The sequence below is a fragment of the Syngnathus floridae genome, chromosome 10 (genome assembly GCF_059516105.1).
Source record: "Syngnathus floridae isolate MCC-2025c chromosome 10, RoL_Sflo_1.0, whole genome shotgun sequence".
In the NCBI taxonomy this organism is placed as follows: Eukaryota; Metazoa; Chordata; class Actinopteri; order Syngnathiformes; family Syngnathidae; genus Syngnathus; species Syngnathus floridae.
The window spans coordinates 11,519,992-11,540,844 of NC_142422.1; the positions used below are offsets into that span (position 1 = coordinate 11,519,992).

The 20,853-nt window shown below is 46.1% G+C and overlaps 3 protein-coding genes and 1 long non-coding RNA gene across 10 annotated transcripts; 1 reads left to right on the plus strand and 3 right to left on the minus strand.

The window, feature by feature from the left end:
- Positions 1–1,060: 1,060 nt before the first annotated feature.
- On the minus strand, positions 1,061–2,999 carry nat14 (N-acetyltransferase 14 (GCN5-related, putative)). Of its 2 annotated transcripts, none has more exons than XM_088388294.1 (4): positions 2,728–2,999; positions 2,344–2,474; positions 1,868–2,173; positions 1,061–1,792 (listed from the first exon to the last, which is right to left on the minus strand). In XM_088388294.1, the coding sequence occupies exons 2-4, from the start codon at positions 2,422–2,424 to the stop codon at positions 1,358–1,360; spliced, it is 822 nt and encodes a 273-aa protein (XP_088244420.1). In that variant the 5' UTR covers positions 2,425–2,474; positions 2,728–2,999; the 3' UTR covers positions 1,061–1,357. The 2 variants fall into 2 exon arrangements, with proteins under 2 accessions (XP_088244420.1, XP_088244419.1); XM_088388293.1 differs by having other exon boundaries at positions 2,805–2,998.
- Positions 3,000–3,105: 106 nt separating this feature from the next.
- znf628 (zinc finger protein 628) lies at positions 3,106–9,557 on the minus strand. Of its 6 annotated transcripts, none has more exons than XM_088387872.1 (10): positions 9,285–9,423; positions 9,067–9,196; positions 8,445–8,989; positions 8,063–8,135; positions 7,003–7,935; positions 6,744–6,914; positions 6,303–6,627; positions 5,914–6,068; positions 5,607–5,849; positions 3,106–5,511 (listed from the first exon to the last, which is right to left on the minus strand). In XM_088387872.1, the coding sequence occupies exons 3-10, from the start codon at positions 8,840–8,842 to the stop codon at positions 3,739–3,741; spliced, it is 4,071 nt and encodes a 1,356-aa protein (XP_088243998.1). In that variant the 5' UTR covers positions 8,843–8,989; positions 9,067–9,196; positions 9,285–9,423; the 3' UTR covers positions 3,106–3,738. The 6 variants fall into 6 exon arrangements, with proteins under 6 accessions (XP_088243998.1, XP_088243997.1, XP_088243993.1 ...); XM_088387871.1 differs by having other exon boundaries at positions 9,067–9,208; positions 9,285–9,414; XM_088387867.1 differs by lacking the exons at positions 9,067–9,196; positions 9,285–9,423 and adding an exon at positions 9,425–9,557.
- Positions 9,558–9,996: 439 nt separating this feature from the next.
- il11a (interleukin 11a) lies at positions 9,997–18,125 on the minus strand. The gene is made up of 5 exons (XM_088388120.1): positions 17,739–18,125; positions 16,922–17,079; positions 12,450–12,545; positions 12,140–12,301; positions 9,997–11,394 (listed from the first exon to the last, which is right to left on the minus strand). Exons 1-5 carry the CDS (start codon positions 17,743–17,745, stop codon positions 11,194–11,196), a joined length of 624 nt encoding a protein of 207 aa, XP_088244246.1. The 5' UTR covers positions 17,746–18,125; the 3' UTR covers positions 9,997–11,193.
- Positions 11,576–18,945, plus strand: LOC148392425 (uncharacterized). The gene is made up of 3 exons (XR_015861064.1): positions 11,576–11,621; positions 15,054–15,080; positions 18,810–18,945. It is a non-coding gene; the product is annotated as an uncharacterized LOC148392425 (long non-coding RNA).
- Positions 18,946–20,853: the final 1,908 nt, after the last annotated feature.

A 20,853-nucleotide genomic window follows, 5' to 3' on the forward strand; every position in this document is an offset into this window, starting at 1 on the left:
GCTTTTTCATTAGAGATAATTAAAGGACGACGGCTTCCAAGTGCAGCTTGCACGATAGCGAGTTTGCAGGGTGTGTGTTGTTCTGCGTGTGCGTGCTCACATCAGGTGAGATTATTATCTCACTAGTTGGGATGTTTGGTATTCACTTTTAAGTATGCACCGATACCAAGTACTGATACCATTCTGATACAATACATACAATTTCAATGAACACAATGACAGATGATTCCAAACAAGGACTTTTCTGTCTTGCTGACGCTGATGATGTTTCACTGGTGAATCAAACAGGGTAGCGCTAACTATTGGCTAGGAAGACTTAATGTCAAATTGTCATTTATTTTTTACTTTCAGTATCGGTGCCTGGTATCGTCATCCTTCATGAGAACCTAATACTTTGAAATAAAGGCAGGTATTGGCCCGTTCCTGTTATTTGTACTTGCCCATTCCTAGTTGTGTGTCTGGAAGCGTTTCAGCAGAAAAAATGGCTAGCGTAGTTCTGCTACCGGTGTATGTAAGTGTTACACCCTCGTACAAGTGGAAAAAAAAGTTGCGTGGATGAGCGTTTGAGGAGTATGTATGGGAGGTAAACCTGCCTTCCCTCACATTAGCATGGTACAAACATCCCGTCGGTGCTGCGGTCTGAAAGTGGTGGCAGATTGATGCAACGCTCACTCACACCATCTGAGGTTCGTCTAGTCGTGCGGTATTTTTCTAGAGCGTGCGAGTCAACGCTGGTCGGTTTGTTTATCCATCTGTCAGGGAACCACTTGATTTAGGAGCTCGGCATGGGCCAAGGAGGGAGCTCCGAAAATTGTAGGGCAGAGCGAAAATGCTCAACCCCGCTATTCTTATCAGTGAGTTTGTAAATAAATAACAATAGCAATTTACAAACTAAGATAAATGCAGGAAACAATTTTTCATTTTTTTGTATTTGTAACGTGGCCGTCATGCCGATTTTGGGACGAAATGATCTTTTCTTTTTTAAATGATTTATATCCCTCATGTATTTTGAGGAAGCTCACAGGTGTTATCAGCCATGAATTAAAATGTAAAATTTACCTGTCAAATGAACTGTCTTTTATTTTGTCATAAGAAAATGTCCTGCACATTAATCTGATTCCATAAGCAATAAATATTAAAAGATCATTTTAAACGACACGGAAAAAATGGATAGGAAGAGAGACAACAGACAAACCTGCACGTGTGACAGCATAACATTCTTAGGGGGAGATAATAAATAAAATGTGTATAAATAATACTTAGCTGACTTCAATATCATTCCGTGGCGCAGCGGTGGCTTTGCTGCATTGTTGATGAAACGTCCAGTTTGCGTGCGTCTCTTTAAGTCACTCGTGCATCACAAGTCTTTGTAGAAGACTTTGGTGAGTGGAAATCCCAGAAAGCCTCTCTCCGGATTCTCCAGTTGTCCGTCCTCATCATCAGCCTCCTCCCCGAGCTGCAGGTAACCCAGTTTCCTGAAAAAGACCTCGCCCACCTTGGACGGGAAGGGCACGTGCGCATAGACCCGGAAGGCCCCCGTTTCCCTCTCTTTGTGCTCCAGGCTATGGACAAAGAAGCGCGCCAGGCCCTGCCTGCGGTCCCAACTGCCCGTCACCAGCCGACAGAACCTTCTAACACCGGCTCGCTTCTCGCTTTCTCGGAAGAGGCAGCCTAAGATTTCGCCCTCGCTCTCTGCCACCCACACCTGACCCGCCGCTTGTTCCCTCTCCGGCGTGATTGGCTCCTTTGACGCTTCCTTGTCTTTTTCATTGGCTCCAGTTCTGCGTCTTGGCTAAAAAAGATGGGAAAAAAAACAACTACTATAGATTTGCTGTTGTAAATTTTACGATATTTGGTTCCTACTAACCTTCTTTGTTGTGACTTTCTTGCCACTGATCCTCGAGTAAGGATTCTGTAGGACCTCATCGTCCGGCCCCCTGAAACTGCTGCCCACGTAGTCCCAGGAGGGGCGGCTGCAGCCCAGAACCCCAGTAGAGCGCGGGATGGTGATTTTGAGGTAGATAATGAGCAGGAAGACGGGAATGGCCAGGGCCAGGATGAAAGAGTGAATGAGGCAGCGTAGGGCGGATGAGAACACTGCCAAGATGAAAAGGCAGAGTGGACGAGTGAGGATGTGCAGGATGAGGCGGTTTTCCATGCCCTGGCAGCCCTCCTGCAACAAATTCACACAAATATTTTGACACGACAGCCACAATGTTAAGTACCACTGCGGAGATGAGCTCAACCATTTCTTCAATGAAATTCAAGCACTTTTCTAACATTTTACGTCTCAGACAAAAAATATTGCCAGTAAGATTTATTTTATTTATCGTACGAACAAACCTTTATGAGAGATTTGACCATGTCAACGTCATCCTCCTTCATCCTCCTCAGCACCACTTGATCCAGGTCCAACCTCACCATGGTTACTTGGAGTTGGACAACATCCGCTAGTCCCCAAAAAAAGCTCCCTCCTACAAAAAAACAAAAAACAAAAAAAAAACATTCACCCAACATTTTTTAATGTTTACAAGCAGAAAGCATCTTTAGTCGGCCGATTGAAAAGCATTAGAGAAGACGCGTTCAATGCACCTCATCACCTACACAACATTGATATGCTTCACATTTATTACTGATATGACCACTACGGTACAAATTAATCAACCATCTTTTACTCAACTTACTGAACTATAAAATCGTGTGCTTGTTTGCCCTGCGATGACTGACCATTTAAGGCGAAGTCGGCAGTCGACGTGATTTTACGGTCCCTTTTTAAAACACCAATTGCCGCCAGTCCAACATACCTTCTTTACGCACGTCCCAAAATATGTTCGGAAGAAAAATGCCTATTTTGATATTGCGAAGTCCGTGGAGTGTTGCTTCCTTTGATTGAATAACCGGAATGGATTATTCGCAGTTTTGCTATCCTGGATACACACTTCTCCGTCTTAATTTAGCAGTCCTATTTCCAACATGGAAGCTTACGTCGTTTGCGTACGTACATTCCGCAATGCGACGAATTTAACGTGAATGGCAACGCAACACAAAATATACCTACCTCACGTTGAGTACATATCCGCTTTATTTAGAAGAAATAAAATAATCTTATTCATGAAGACGTTTATTAAGCTACTATGAAGATTGTGAACAAATTGACAATTTATATATATACTATATATTCACAAAAACTTAGCTCAACAATACATTGAGTGCCTTTGATGGTGTCATTTCAACTAATATATTAAGGACAATTCATAAATTCATGCCCAGCCTATTTGAATGTATAACATTTCTAACATGTGGCACTGTGGCATTACGACACATTTTGCTGCCCTAACTGCATGCTATCAGTTCCAGGAGATTGAAAGTAAAGTGCTAGTAAAGTGAGGCACCTGTCCATTCATCCACTGACACCGTTACTATTTCTACACTACTCCCTTGGGTTTTTCAGGGGAAATTTCAGGATGAACCTAAAATGTGAGTGCAGTCATGATTTATTAAAAACAAAACAAAACAAAAACCTTACTTTGACCTTCTCTCATTTTATGAATTCTGCAGGTACATCATTTTTTGGTACTTTTTGCACAACTTGCTGCTCTCTAACAAGGAGTTGACTGGAACAACAGGTCTTGCCTTTCCTACGCTCTTAATTAAGTTCACCTGTAAAGGTTATAGTGCATTTTCGGTGGATTCTGACATTTCAACTGTATTGGCCCAACATTGTGCGAGCTTTGCATCTCAATTCGTAAGAGTGGTGCATCTCTTAGGCAGAAGTCCATCTCCGACTGCAGCACCATCTGTATCATCCGCACAGTTTTCTTTGGAAGACTTTTCCTTCGCGTCTTCATTTCCGCCCTCCGATTTCCCATCGCTGCTCTGTGAAATGTCCGCATCGACAACCGCCTCCATCCGTTCCTCAATTAAGTTACTGGTGCTCACCTCAATGATGACAATCTCATCCCCTCCTTCCAGTTGGAAGATCCCCCCGGTACCAGCGGCTGCGCTGCAGTCAGCGCCATCCTCTCCCATCATCGGCCCCTCCCGTTCTATCAAGGCTATCATCTGCATACCCTCCCCGGCTTCTTGCTCCATCTTGCCCTCATCGCCGACTCCAAACACCACACCCTGACCGTGGAGTGGCACCAAGCCATTGTCGTGCTCCTGGCTGAAGCCCGCTTGGCACCGATCGCTCTCCGGTTCCTCTGCGTGAAAGTGGAAGACAAAAGAGCCCCCCTGGCCGCACTCCTCTTCTCCTGATTGACTCTCACCCGCCTTCTCCCCACCCCACTCCTGGAGAAGCGACATCATCCCGCCTTTATCTCCCTCTTTGTCAGCATCCCCTTGCTCATTTGCTTCAAACTGCAACACAAACGACTCGCCTCCCTCGTCAACACTCAGCCCCTCTTTCGCTCGGCCTTCGTTGTCGAAACAGAACACAAACTGGTTCTCGGTCAAGGTCCTTGCCGAATTTATTTCGGTCAGTTCCGTCTGGGCGTTGTTGTTGGAAGTTGAAGGAAGTAATGTTGAAACGCTGGCTTGTGGTGATCCCAAAGTGGATGAGACAGCGGTGGAAGACGGAGAAAGTGCGCAGTTTGATGCTATGTTCGGCGATGAGCTCGAATAGGCGGCGGGACCGTCGGGCTGGGTCACGCCACCCGCATTACCGCCAGTTGCATCCGCGCTCGGCGTCTCAGCCATTTTCTGGAGGACCGATTTTGGTTTGCGGCCCCTTCTGCCCCTTGCTGTCCGATTGCTCTTCCCTAAAATGGGCCTGCGGAGTAAAGAGTTGGGCGGGAGGGAGGCGACGGGCGCATTTGTGTTCTTAATATCGTTGGTGAGAATGATGCGGGGCTGCTGGTGTTGTGGCGATATGGCTGCAAACTGAGCAAGCGTTTGGCTGTTGAATGCTTGCAGAGTCTGGAAGACGGGGACACCGGCGGGCTCCGGGGCCGCCGGAGGCCGGTTGGCCGTGGGCACCAGAATCAAACTCGGTTGGGAGCCGTTGGTCGAGGGGCACTGGAGCAGGTAGAAATTTTGGGGCTGGGATGGCGGCGGGGGTGGCGGAGGTGGGGCCGGCGGAGGGGCCGGACCTGATAAAGGGATGAGCTGCAAGCCGCTGGCCGTCTGAATCATGAAATAGTTCTGCGAGGTGTTGACAGGGATGTTGAGAGCCGGCTGAGACACGATCAGGCTCCCGTTGTTTCCCGACGATTCCAAGGTGATGGGGTTGAGGAGCGTGGTGGTGGTGGTGACCCCTCCCATGCTGGCCTTCACCGACACACCGTCCCGACCGGCGCCTTCGCCGGACGGCAGCGGGAGGGTGCTGCCGTGCGTCCGGATGTGCCTCTGCAAGTACGAGTGCATGACGAACTCTTTGGAGCAGTACGGGCATTTGAAGTCCTTCTGCGAGGAATGCGTACGAAGGTGCAGCTGGAGGTTGGAGGAGTGCGTGAAGCACTTGTTGCAGTGGCCGCACCGAAACGGTCTCTCGCCCGAGTGGGTGCGTTCATGCTGAGGAGACGAGTTCAAAAGGGGGGGAAAAAAAAAAAAAAAGATGAAGGGCTGAACAGTAAATCAAATTGGGTCGAGGGGAACGCGGCGCTGACCTGTTTGAGGTTTGACGTCTGCGAGAAGGACTTGGAGCAAATGCTGCAGACGTGCGGCCGCAGTCCTGAGTGCATCTGGCTGTGCCTTCGCAGGCAGCTGGTGTTCTTGAAGGACTTGCCACACTCCTTGCATACGTAGGGTCTCTCGCCCGTGTGCTGCCGTAGGTGGTACTGATAGTGCGAACTCCACTTGAACGTCAGAGCACAGTGAGGGCACTGGAATGCCCGCACACCTGTGTGCACCTAGGCGAGAAGATGAGGACCATATAAAAAAACAACTAAGCCAAATATTTTTGTGTTTGCTCACCCGTTGGTGGATGGAGAGCAGCGAGGACCTCTTGAAACTCTTTCCACACTCTGTGCAGCGGTAGGGTCTCTCCCCGGTGTGATCCCTCATGTGGTACTTGAGCCCCGACGAACCTTTGAAGGCTTTCCCGCACTCAGAGCAGCGATACGGCCGCTCTGTACCAAAGGAAAGAAAGCGAGGTGGGAATTTCCACCCATGCTGGAATGCATTGACTCATTCGAGTTGGAATGTCAATTTGGAGTTGCTGCTATTTTTTGATGGACATGTTTCAGGGTTAGCTTGACCAATATTATGACACAATATACTCAAGACTAAGTCGCGCTGTATGGTCTTTTCATCCTAATTTTTGACACAACTGGATCATCTGTGTGTAATTCTTTTTGTATTACCTCCCGCGCTGGTGTTCTTGCACCCGCTGGCCTTTTTGGAGTTTTTCGCTAGTTTGGCGGGCAGTTCCTCCTGCTCCTTGCTCACGGCTGTGACGTCAGATTGAATGTCCCTCGTTCCCTCCTGCTGCTTGTCAGGAGAGGAGGGCATCGGAAGAGACAAGGAAAGGGAAGGCGGGCACACGATCTCCGCTTCGGCCTCGGCCAGGAGACGTTGCTCGGGGGTGTGGGAGTGCTGGTGCGTGAGAAGCGAGGATAGCAGAGGGAAGGAGCGGTCGCAGGCCGAGCAGCTGAACTGGGAGCGGGACTGGGACGAGAGAGAGTGCATCTGGATGGGCAACGCAAGCGGGTTATTTCAAGGGAATTAAACGGCTGCAGATAGTCAATAAACAACATCTTGCAGAGCGTCGTTAGTGGCAGACGCGTTCTCAGGAACATCCTCACCAGTGACACGTGTCGATTGAGGCCTCCGCTGGTCTTGAAAGATTTATTGCAGTAGCCACACGACAGCCCTGCCCATGCGGTTGGAGCTTCTGGCTCGACACTCTTGGAGCTCTGAATCACCTTGTTGAAGCTCTGCAGAAGGTCAAACTGGGCCTGGGTGGCGCCCACACTCTAAAAGGAGTAACCACAGAAAGACATTCGGTAAAAATTCGGACATTTTCAGATTGATGACGGTTTTGGCTCGGTTTCCATCACTTACTGAATTACTCTCATCAGTTGGGTCAGCAAGTCCAAGGAGTACCTCTGCTGTGTGCACACCTTCAGCCGCTGCGGTCGTTTCAACCACCTCCTCAAAGTCAGCAAGCAGGTGGCCGGTCCCGACCAATCCGTCCCCTACCTCCGCCGGTGCCGCTTCCCCACCGGAGCCACGTTCCCCCGAAGCCACGTGAATGGACTGGTGCTCCTCCAAGTCGCTCCGTGTAGCAAAAGTGTGACTGCAGCTGCCGCAGGTGTAGAGCAGCAGGCTGGCGCCCGTGTCCGTACTCAGGTGGACCTCCGTCCCGATGGCCCGGGATGCGGCCGCATTCTCCCCTGACGGAACCGAGCCCAGCTCGGGGAGCAGGTTTGCATCCTGGGCAGCTGTGGAAGTGGACAGGAAGACTTCCTCCATCCCCACCCCGACTCCGTCGCCCCCTTCCTGGTTGACGTAGCCCACCATAGCCGTCAACATGGATGTGGCTTCTTCCTCTGAGCTGACCACCACCACCTCCACCATGTCGCGGCCCGGCCCTCCGCCCTCCCCGCCCTTGCCTTCCTTGCCGCCCGTGGCCGGGCCAGAGTGCGAGTTCTTGTGCAGCGCCAGGTTGGACGAGTGCGTGAAGCTGCGTCCGCACTCGCCGCACACGTAGGGCCTCTCGCCCGTGTGGATTCTCATGTGCTGCCTCAGGTTGGTGGACTGAGTGAAGGATTTGTTGCACACGTTGCAGGTGTAAGGTTTGAGACCCAGGTGGACGTTCTTGTGTCGCCGTAGACTGCTGGAGTTCTTAAAGGCCTTGGGGCACGTGTCGCACGGGTACGGGCACTCGCCGGTGTGCTGGCGCAGGTGGTACTGGTAATGGGAACTCCATTTAAAAGTCAGGGGGCAATACGGACACAAGAATGTTCTCACTCCTGTGTGGACACTCTGATGCACCTTCAGGTGGAGAGCAAATAGTGCCACGTTAAATATTTTTGGATCCCAAACAATTTCATGTATATTTGTGAAACATTCAAAATTGGTCTCCCAGCATCATAACAAACATTAACGTAAAGGTCGTCACCTGGAGAAGAGAGGAGCGCTTGAAGGCTTTGCCACAATCTTGACATTTGTAAGGCTTCTCTCCTGAGTGAGACCTGAACAAACGGGAAAAAAAAAACATGACACACACACCTTCCCTTTCTTTGTTTGCACTGATGCATTGTGCTACTTTCATGTCCTTGTGTAATACAGGATGTGTCCTGAGAGCTGTACTAGAGTGCAACCAAAGGCAATCAGTTGGCAGTGCGATAAACCACTCATGGATCCATTTTCAATTGGACTTGTTCACATAAAGGTCATGAGTGGGCCAAAGCCTCTTGGCCTAACTTTTGGTGTGAGGTGAAGGCCTAAAAAGGAGTGCTGACCAAACTATAAAAAATATATCAGACCAAGTATGGGAGTACCTTTGATGATAGAGTAACGCGGAGGAGCCCTTAAAGGCCTTGGGACAAAGGTTGCAGCGGTAAGGTCTCTCATTGTTGTGGCTCCGCTGGTGGTGCGTGAGCCGGGACGACCACCTGAAGCTCTTGCCGCAATCCAGACACTGGAAGGGATGCTCGGACTGCTCGGACTGTTCGGACTGCTCGGCCTGCTGGGCCGACACCGACGAGGCCTCCATGTCCAGAACCACCTCCACGTTGGCCACCATGCCTTTGTTGCTCTCCACCAGGTCATCTCTCTCCCGGTCATCCTCACCCTCCTCGCCTGAGCCGAGGAGGGAGGGGAAAGGAGAGAGGGAGGCGGAGGATTGTGGAGCCAAGAGTTCTGCTTGGACCACGAGAGTGGCCACAGAGTTTGCCATAACAGGTGAGGGTGTTCCTTGGATTCAAATCACTTTTGGAGCATAGTCTTACACATCATCCACTCCATTCTTATTTGTTGTTGCTGTAGTGTTGGAATTCCGTCCCACCACCGGAAGCAGCAGCTGCCAGTCCAACTCCACACAAAGCTAACGTGGGGAAAAAAAATAATAATCCAGTGTCAACTCTTCACACGTGGTTAAACAAGAATGTCCCCTAGTCCCACCTTTTCCGCCTCATTTCTTCCTTGCGAGCTTTAACTCTCCACTATATTTGCCCGCTGTTATTTCCCAGCATATTATTGCTTGCTAGCCACAAACACCAATTAGCATCACACAAAATGTCCTCGCGTGACCCTAAAGTGAGATCTGATAGCAAAACATAAACACAAAACTCACAGTTTTTTTTCTTTACAATGTCAACAAAACAGTCAACGTTACTTACTGGCCCGCATTTGACTCTCGTCTAGGCAGAGCCACGTCTATATAATGTTCGATATTTACATGCATGAAGAGGGCGAAACTCGTCGCATATCTTGTCCCTCGTAAGCCATATTATTGATAAAATGAGAATGAGATGCATACCGCAGTGCTAATCCACACAACCTTAACAATAAACAGCACAGACTAACGTTCTCCGCCCGAAGCCGCCCTCCAAGAACAACCTTAGCGATTGGCCATTTGAGACAAATGAAGAGCTTTTCCAATTGGCTTGCTACTTCCTACAAGAGCGCTTTTGTGCTCAATCCCCCCCCCCCCCATGTATTTTCCTAGTTTTAATACTGGCAGCAAACCTTTTGATATAATTTGCAAACAATGATGTAAAAGTTCATTTTTTTTCTGTCACTAAAACGTCGAGTCTGAATCGTTTGGCTTTGGCGCAAAGTCCTCTGGGAAATGTAGTGCTCATTAGTGAGCCGTGTTTGAAATACTTCACACGTTCCAGTCACGGTCCAGAGAATTTTATATTGTGGGCATTATCGTTCCAAGTCAAAGGAAAATAGTTTTCCAATTTTTACAGGGCGTGCCATTCAAAGCTGGTTGAGTTTGGAAAAAAATAGATGTGTTTTGTGGATCTGGAGTCATCCTGAACATAGCCCGAGTCATTTGCGCCATGAAAATAATAATAATAAAATAATAATAATATATCCATCCCATTTGCACATTCTGTAGTTTTTATTTCACCAAGGCACATATTTCACATTGAGGCCAATCAGTGTTTGGAAGAGGCATCTCGATGTTACAATAATTTAACATATCGTAATTTAAGTGTACTAGAATACAAACTGTATAAAAGTATAAAAAAAAAAGGAGAGGAGACTTGCTCCTTTGCAGCACAAAAATAAATAATTCCACCAAATTACTTAAATAAATAGCCAATACTGTAACAAATACTATAAAAGGAAGGAACGAAAAATGATAGTGAGAAAATTGGTAATCTAAATTATATTGTAGAAAACATCATAACACAGATAGCACTGTACAACAATTTACATTCATGTACAATTATGTACACCTTTAAGAGTGTCACAATACATAGTATTTTAAGACTTTTAGAGTTTAACTTAAAGAAAATCTTTTAAATCCCAAAGCATTGTTTCAAAATCAGCCCCCTCACTCATCCAAGAAGCTAATCCTACAACTTTGTGCAAAGAATCTAATCAGGTCCATCAGTGCTTAACAACAGGGCCCACTCAAACAACCTTACCACATTAGAGATGTTTCCTCATGCAAAGTGTGAGAAACAGGCGTTACAAAAATAGATACTTTGACTCTGGCACTAAAAAGCATTCACTTGTCTTAGACCTCCATTCTGGCTTTGACGTGACGTAACTGGCACATAGGATTTTTTAAACTATTATTTTTAGGGCACTACTGTGTGGACAAAAATGTGACAATCACAGATGTATGCCACATTTACTGGAATAAAGTCAAATGAATAAATGCACAAATACCAAATAATTAGAAAGAGAAACAATTATCAGACGTTCAGGAAGTGCTACGGAGATCAGTGAGACACAAAGTATGTGGTCAAATAAATGCACGTCAATAAAGAAATGAAGATGCCAGGTGACGGGCAACGACTTCAAATAAATAACATTAAATAAATGACTAACAGTCAATAAATAAATAAATACATAAATAACATGGTCATAAACTAGGAAAAAGCAGGAAATAATGATCACCATAGTTACGCTGGGAGATTGTTATTGTCGTGGCATTATAACGCATCCCATTTGGCTCTGGTGGAAAGAAATCGGATTCTCCGCACATGCCGTTCGTTAGTTGGTATCGCGGCCTTTTGGGATGCCGTTGACAACATTGCACACCGACAACAACCCGTTCCCCCGTTCTCACTTGGATGAATTCTCATTGAGCTGTGTTTTTGAGATCTTTGGCTTGAGGCTTATGAAAGCTCTGTATGCCCAATCGCAGAAAAGCTTGAAGTGGTGGAGGAGCTCCTGGCTGGACTGGAGCACGTCAAACTGGTAAAGGAGGTGCGGTGGGAGGGAGGGGGTGGCGGGGGTCAGCTTCGGCGCATCCACCTTCTGCATCTGTTGGCAAAGATGAACCATAGATTAGTTTACTCAACCTTCCATAAATTTGCTACATTTTGGCTATCGGCAGTGCTATGCCGCCGTCTTGTGGCACTTTATGTTGATTTCGAACCAGATACTTACTCACGGCTGGACTAACCTATTTCCCTGTGTTCACAGAAAAACTCCAAAGATGCCACAAGATGCCACCAAAGCAGTACTTTTATATGAGGCAGGGTTTTGAGGTGAGTTCAATCAAATTAAAAATGGTCAAATTCTGAAGTTCAACTAATGGGGGTTGCTTGTTCTACCATGTACAGGAGATTCTCGACTGGCACCAAAGCACTACTTTGATACTAGAAAAGGCTTTGGCGCCATCTTGAGCGTGTTGTTTTCAAGTAACTTTTACAGTATTATATAAGAAAAGACGCTGGACTAGCACAAATGTAGAGCTTTGAAGCCATTTTTTTGTCGGGGGGGCATCCATGGGCAAAGCTAAACATTTGGGGGGGGCGGGGCGGTGCAGCTTTCTGCAACTTGCAGCTTTCTGCTAGTTTCGACAGGGTTTATTCTCTCGGGATGACTTCTGTGGAATGGAAAAGTTTCAAAACTAGAGCAAGCCGAGGGACCTTGCAGCGGAAAAGGGCCATAAGTCAGCTGGGATAGGCTCATTACGCCCACCCACGTTATGAAAAAAAAAATGGATGCATGGCTTTTAACTGCTTCAACACACTCAAAGTAAAGTTGAAGCTCAGTTTCTCACCTGACGGTGCAGAAGATTGATGAGCGACTTCATCTCCTTGATCACCTCCACCAGCTTGGGCAGCGCCGGGTGGTGGTGCTTCTTGGACACCCTGTTGAGCCACTCAAAGTGGTGCTCATACAGCTTCAGGTCAGCGTGCAGCTGAGAGAGTGTGGGCTTCAGCTGAGGGAGAAGAAAAAAAAATAGTTGAGAGACTGAGCATGGGTGTGGCAAGATGTGCTGTAACTGCGCGAGGAAGGCGAAGAAAACAGGCCAGCTCCTCTCCCAGAAACACGCACACACAGAAGAAACACATTATCGGGGGCATTACCTCAAGGTTGTTGAGATCATTGGCCGATCTGTTGCTCATTTCTGGCAGGGACCTGAACCTGTGGGGCTCCACGTCAGAGTCGAAGGCATGCTCCCTCTGAAGGAGAAAACAACACACAGCCGCTCGTCACTATCTTGCATCAGCACACTCGCGCTCGCTCATCCCTCAGACAAGTCACGGCAGCATGAGGAAAGTATTAGCGCTGTGACAGCGTTAGCCGGCAGACGCTTTGTTTCCTGCGCTTTCAGACAGTAGCGCTCGCCGAGGGACGTGCGGTCGAGCGGGGTCGCTGCGAGTTCACTCGAACTCAACCTCCCCAAATGTCAGTGGTGGGAAATAACAAGTACTTGGTTACTGTACTCGAGTAGATTTTCCAGGTATTTCTACATAACTTGACTAATTTGACAACAGATACATATTTTTTACTCATGTTGACAAAATGGTTTGGTGCCGACGTTAAAAAAAGTTATCAATGGCTAATTCAGCATTTTTGGGGGTTGCTAGTTATTAAAACAGAGACACCCCGCGCCCGCCTTGTGTCAAGTTATCAAAACAGATACTTGTACTTTTGTGTACTCTGACCTTCAATTTCACAATGCAGAAAAATAATGCTGTTAACAACCCCGTCAAATTTAAATGATTGAAAACAATCCAAGTTTATAAAATCTGTCTTCAAAAGAAAAAAAAATCAAGCCCTTGCCGCCGCTCTCAAATCCTGTGGCGACTGAATGTCCTGACATCACCCAGCACTCCATTGTCAATCAAATACCTTCCCTATGACCTGCAAAATGGATAACTACTTTGTTTAGCATCTTTCCCGTATGACGCATCCCTTAATGTTTAATTAGGCCGTGAATATATACCCGCTCGTGAATGTCACATGACCTAACCCAGAAAAAAGCCCTTAGGCACTGTGTCGTCATTTTCAGTCGGCTGCAAATGACAAAATGGCCACTCCCTGAGATGAATAAAAACAAGTTAATTTAGCTGCTTAATTTATATTCTACAAACACAATATTCATCTGTACGGTATTTAGGCGAGTGGGGGCACATAGAAAATATTGCTGTAAAGAATTTGTTATGTCACTTCCTCTTTAAAGCCTTCAGTGGCAGGAATATATTCCACTGGGTGGGGATGAGCGGCGCTAACCACCAGCTAGCTTGTCAGCTAACAGGCAAAAAAATGCGGAAAACTGAAATACTGCAAGTGTCACAACATCCAGTACAACGTCATCTCAGTCCTATTTAGACACAAATCTTTGAATTCATGTTATGGGGTCTTAAGCAGTTGAAGAAGCACTTCAACTTTTACCATACAGTTTTTTTTATATCTCGACTCAAGTACATTTCCCCACGTGTCAACAATGCGAATAAGTGACCTGAACCCACAGGATGTTTTGTGCACTCAACAACGCATGTCGTGACCAAGAAGGCAGTGAGCAGCGACAGCACACAGCTGAAGGGAAACTCCAGGGTCACTATAAAAAGATGCAATGACGCAGTACTGCCCACTGCCCAGCTACAGCTTGTGTTGTCAGCCAACGTCTGCTCTCACGCTGCTGTAGTTCCCATCCGGGCCGCCAGAGGGGGGTAAACAGTATGCATGCAGGTGAATGGAGCAGTGGTAATTTGATAGTAATCCCCCCCTTCATTGCGGGCGTTACATAACAGACCACCCCTGCAGTAAGTGAAATCCGCGGCATAGTAATACCCGACTCTGTCGACATGTTTAAAAAGCACTTCTTTCTTTTGAAGTCTCCAATTACATTTTTAAATACAGTTACTAAAGTAAAAAAGAGTAAAAGAGATAGGTAACCATTATAAAAATGTTTTACAAATAGCGTAACAATGTAACAAGGCATGTTTTTTTCCAAACTAGAAAACGTCACTTATCAACTAAAAATATAAACCAATAAACATGGCCCAAAATGTATAAATGAACCCAAACTAGCCGTAAAATTAAGTATTGCAGCATGTTACATCCAATCATTTATATAGGCGGTGCTGGAATACGGTACTTCCTGTTTTGTTCTTCAAATTTCTCAGACTAAATAAGTGTGCTGCCATCTAGTGGTCTGCAGTTGAATTATCGAACCTCACGTTAACAACAACATAAAAAACAGCAAAATTGCGGGACTGTAATTTTTTTACTCGGATAGCGATAACATTTTCCCTAACTGCCGTTCATCATTTTTGAAAGTGGTTTTCGGAAGTGTAGTATTTGTACGTTGAGGCTCGAGGGGGCGTGGCCTGTTGACATCATTAGTCTGTTCTGGGCGTCATCTGTGGCTAATTGCGAATGTTTTCTTTGAGAAACTTGTAAGTCATTGTGACACGGTAGTAGAAAGCTTAGCGAGAGCCATTACGGCTGCTAATGAACATAAATGAGCGATGCGGCATGCGTCATTCCGTGGAGAGGAACACAACAACATTAAGATGATTAGCGTTCAGAGATGTTTTGTGCAAACATGTTGTCCGGGCCTGATGTTTGGCAGTGTTTTTGTTTTGTTGTTGTTTGTGTTGATGTCTTTTCGGCATGAATGCATCGCATTGTGTCTCTAAAGACGAGCTCTTATTTTGTTGTCTTCTGTTTTGTCTCTGCAGCTTTTGTCTATCCATCGTTCATGCCAGGTACACACACACGCACACACCACTCTGGCTCCCTGATCTCTTCATCTCTCGTGGTTTTTCGCCGCTCCATCTTTTAATTCACCCGCTTATCCTCCCTTTTCTTGCTCCCTTCATTGCGGCTCATGACCTCACCCGACAAAACTTAGCGTCCAGCCTCCCTCCGTCTTCCTGAATGCAAATACAGCAATGTGATAAATCTTGCTCGATTTTTATCAAGTCACTTTGCTGTGGCGACCAAAAGTCAAACAACTCTCCACCACACCTACACAACCGTGACTATTTACAGAAAACCTCAATATGCAGCATCGGACCGCAAAAATGCGCACGTGTATCTTTGCCCCCGGACGGACACACTTGGCCACGTTTACGTGTTTTTGTCGCAAGAAACTTATATAAACGTATACGCTCTAGCTCCTCTTTTAAAAGCATCACTTTCATTGCCGCTCAAGCTGGGACTTTCCACGGATTCCTATTCTATTTATCTTTCCGAACGACGTCCTCTTTTTAGCAAAAATTCCACACAATAAGAAAAAAAGACATCTTCCATGTTACTGAACACTGTCAAATACTGTCCCCAATGCTCCTTGATGTGTGCGTGTGTGTTTTTGGGAGCTGAACCACAGGTTAGACGATGGCGACAGTGATAGCCTCAAACACACACACGCACAACACACACTTCTTCTGCACACCAACCGATCAAGACTAGAGAGAGTATGAGGCTATTTTTGGCTTTATCTCCCCAACACAAAGAGTTTTAAGGTTTGCATAATGCAAAAATAGAATGTGGCTCAGCCGTGCGAAACCAAAGATGCCATGATATGATCCGCATGTATTTTCACCTGTTATAAAACGCCAGCTGGAGACAAGTCTTGGCTACATTCTCGACATCTGATTTTCCAGCCAGACGTGTTTGTACAATACGATTTAGCGGTAGGAAAAATTCAAGCTTCCGCCTCTCCAATCACACTTTAAGAGTCTTGCCGCAGAACCCAAACATGATTTCATGCAAACAACTCGTACAGTATTGTTTGTTGTTGTTTCATGATTGGTATGTTCGCTTGAGCTGGAGGCGAGAAATGTCTTGGCATGGATTTTTTTTTAAACCACTAGCTTGACTCTTCTTGTCATGTTATTTTTCTTTATGCCCTTGTCGTGAGTCGGGTGACATAAGGTTGCTGAGTCAGCTTTCCGTGGGCCCGTTTGGATGAAAAAAAAACGCAAGTGAGATCACTCAGTCAAATCTCTACTCTGGTCTAAGCCTGCACACGGACTCTGGCCAGTAGGGTAAAGCAGCTTAAGTCTGACCAGAGTCCTACGTAATGACTGAGCTCACAAATGCACGCAAAAAGGCCGCAGGGTAAACCTGTAGATAACATTAGCCCTTTAATTAATGCTATTAGCTAATTAAGCTCTGGTGCAATAGTTAGCAAGCGCTGTCACAAGCACAAAACCAAAAACAATTTATCAATACATGACGTCGCTCAGCTTCTTTTTTGTCTCAAGATACGAGCAGAAATTAGAGCTATGTGACAAAGTGCAAAAAAACTACATTGAGTGCAGTCGTGTTTTCTGTTTTGGCATGTTAGCTGTAGCGCAAATTTTATTTGAGAAAAGACACCCATTTTGGGGGGCGGGAACAAATTGATTGCTTTTCCATTCATTTCAATGGGAAATGATGCTTTGTATGTTGTTTTACAGCTACACTGTGTTTGTTTACGGATTAGACGTGTAGCTAGCTGTTGCTCTCTATGGTAATGATTGCCCTCTAATTCGAGCCGTAAGCAGCTAATGGGACCATATCATGCCCACTGGCCTTGAGTTTGACCCCCCCATGCACTCACCAGCAGTTCTTGCGTGAGCTTCATGAGATTTTTGGTCTGGTTGGACAGCTTGTCCATCTCACTGGGCCGCCGCTGAGGCACCGGGGTGGCGGACGTGAAGACGGGCAGCTGGGCCAATAGCAGCGAGAAGAGCAGAGAGGACGACGAATCGAGCAGCACTGCAAAGAAGGGCAGGAAAACGGAAGCAATTAACCGAGAGGTTGCTGTCATCTCGCACTAGTGATCATGACCTCAGGGCCCCTGCTGTCAACTCCAGGGGAAGATATTGCACCATAATATAAACAATAGCTCCAGACTTGGCACGGGGCGCCCCTGCGTTGAGCCTCGGTGACAGATTCATGTTTTCACAGGCAAATCATTAACATCAGCATCACTCCTGGCCTGGATAAAGCCGTGCAATGAATGCAGCTGATTGTCACACCTGCAACTGGATAGGCGCGTGTGTTGCCGCTATAAATTATATAGACCGGGGGCCAAGTCAGGCGCGGCAAACAGTAAGCTCATTCATTCTTTTTGCCTTTCAAGTTCAAATACAAGCATTTCAAAAAGGAGGGCACCATAGTGGTGCTGAAGCCACACTGGAGGCTTGATAATTACAGGTGAACCGCAAGACAAAATAACACACGCGTCCTCCAAACAAGAATCAGTTCGGGACAGTAAAACAGGACTTTTAAAACATGCGCTGAAATTCTGTACATCCAAAATTTTGGCTACTATTCCCACAATTTTGACTTTCATGCATTATTGTTCAAATTCCAACCTAACTATACTGGATTTATTTTTAAATTCACATCTACCCATTCACACTTTCACTTACATTTCATATTGGTTCGAATCCAAAAGAATGGAAACAGCAGGTAGACAAATAAATAAATTAAAAAAAAAAAAAAAAAAAAAAGAACAATAAATCAACGGGCGCTCCGGCAAGACGTGTCACGTGCTCCGGCTTCTCCTTTGGCGCCTTTTCAGTCCAAATGAGGAGCAAAGTGCGTCCTCACACCTCTGATGGAGCGCGCTAGAGACAAGGTGAATTATGGGGGATAATATAAAAAATCTCGTCCAACTTTTTGTTTTTTTCGAAGTTTGGAGCAAAGTTTGAGATGTTTTTGGAAGGTAGAGAGGCACTTGGGCAGAGTAGAGAAAAAGAGAGAAATGCAGAGAGAGAAGGATGCGATGTGTGGTAAGTCCAATTTTTGCGCGCAAGTGAAGTGTTTAGGCTTGTTTAAAACTTCCTTTATAAAGACGTCGGGCCTATGACACATCGCCAGTGACTCACTTCATTCATAAAAACACACACACACAGACACACGCACTCTCTCTCTTTTTCTCTCCCCTCCCTTTTGCCCCTCTACTCTCCTCCCTCTCTCTCGCGCTCTCTCTCTTTGCGAAACTTTTTTTTTCTTTAAAGATTCCGTTGTGTTTTTTTTTCTTTCTTGTTTTCTTTCCTCTATCACTTTCTCCCCTCCCATCCCTGCCAGCTCCTATCTTGCGCTACTTCCTGCGGCCGCATCAGCGCGCCAATCATGTCCCCATCTCTTCATATCTGGCTATCTCCCAATCCAAATCGCTTCCTCCTTTGCCCATTGTCTATACGTGTTATCAGCACAGCTCATCACTCGCGTGCCTTTCATAACTCGCACATGCCTGGAGGTCATTTTATTTCACCCCCAAAATGAGGTTATTTATATGAAGGGAGAGAACACCTTTCTCTCCCTCTTTTTCTCACCCCTGGCTCTTTTTCTGCCCCTCTTGAGACAGCAGCCTGTTATTTCCACTGCCCCGCCACCCACCACACACACACACACACACACACACACACACACACACACACACACACACACACACACACTCCCATTTTTTCTTTCTCCCTCCCTTCCTCCCTCCCCAGGGTGAAGGAAAGAGTGAGGAGTGAGCGACGGATAGGAGAGAGAAGTGTTGTCCAGGACCGGACCAGAAGGGGCCTCCGAGACTCGTTGCATAGAAACAGTGAGAACACATGCACATCCATGCATTTTTTTTTTTTTTTCAGAGGCATGAGCGCACGCTTGTATATTGTGGGTGGGGTGCCCACTCAGCGAGGTCACGAAGGACAGACAGCATGACAACATACATATATAACGAACACACACGAGGCACAAACAAGATTCCTCACACTATCGTTCCAAGGATGAATGGAAATGTTTAGATGAGCAAAGCAAACAGAAAAAGTGCACGGGTGGCTAATTAATTGACTGTGGCCCCTCCCCCACTCACTCGAGGGGAAAACTTTCTGAGGATCACTCATAACACAATTTCTTTTTTTTAAATTAAGCGATTACTCTAAAAACTAAATATCCGGCACTTTTAAGTCAGTTTTACTATATATATATATATATATATATATATATATATATATATATATATATATATATATGTATAATTCAATAACTATCAAAGTGCACTGAGGCGCCCTCCTGTGGTACATGATGGATTTTTCTGAATTAAATGTTCAAACTTTTTGTCATAGTGGCTTCAACTTTTTCAGTGCAGTAGAGTTGCGGTGTATGTTATTTAACTTTACACGCAACACTTAGAAATGTTCCTTAATGTAAACGTTACGACGGATAGATTTTAATTTCATGAATCTCACCAGCACTGGTAATAACACCAAAAATGGAGGGATGATTTTTTTTTTTTTTTTACTCGTGTTCTGTTTCATGCATTTCCCCCCTCAAACACCCCACACATGCACACTGCATATTGAGCTGAGTAGGACTGACTGGAAAGATTCCGTCAGGTGCAGTAAAGCGTGACCCACTGTTGCAAAAGGGCAAAAATGACTTTCCAGTCATGCCAGAGGAATCATGCATCAGTGTGTATACACTACTTTTAAGTTAAAGCACCCACAAGGAAAGAAACTGAGAGAAAACTAAGAAGGAAGAAGGAAACATAAACTCGTGATGCGGTCAGGTAATTTTTGGCAAGCGGGACATTTTTGTGCGGGAGCGGAATGGCCACCGCGGCAATCACGGTCACCAAGCGAAAGACTGGCGAGCTCATTTCTCAGGTGGGCGACCTGGAAGAAAAGCCAGGGGAGATGATATTGACACACGGGGTCCTTATTTCTCATTTGCCACATCAAAAGGCCGTTTGAAGACACAGCTGGGGTGGAGAAGAAAAGAAAGAGTGAAGTTAGTCACTCTCCCTGCTTTGCGCTCATGATGGGGGTCTCCTGGGTGGTTTGCAGGATCAACAACACACACACGCACAGATGCCCGTAAGACTTTATGGTTGCGATAATTAAAGGCTTTTAGACAATACAAAACTTTTCAAACACTTTTATTATGAAATTGTGCTGTATGGCCCACAGCCACAGCATGTGTAGTAAGACATTATAGCCACATGTGATTCTAGGTCAAAGGTCACGAACAAATTTGATCTAATGATATCCACTTATGTTAGTCACTGATCACATTAATGATTTTGCGCAATCATTTTTAATTGTTTTATTTGAATGCCGCCTCGCCTGCTAAAGTGGCCGCTTCAGAGCGCCTCATCGTTGTCCATGAGTGTGTGCACGTTACGAAAAAGTGACAGCCAAACATTTGTTGCCGTGACTCAAATATGTCGGAGAGCAAATGGGTCACTTTTGATTGACACTTGACAGCCAAATGGGGCGCGGCGTCACCGTGTCGAGCGGACACGCCCACAATTTTTCACCATTTCAAAACCTCATTGGATATATTTGGCAGTGTTTCCAACAGCACACTGGCGCACGCCTGCTGAAAAAGGGGGACTCCAGGCTTTGTGTAAATGGGCGTGCGGACTGTAATTATGGGCATGTGGCCGTATAAATGCGGTGCCTGTGCAGCGCGCCGGGCATCAGCGTTTGTGCATGTTTGTGCATCTACGTGTGTGTGGCCTTCACGCGCTACCCATGACATCACCGATGT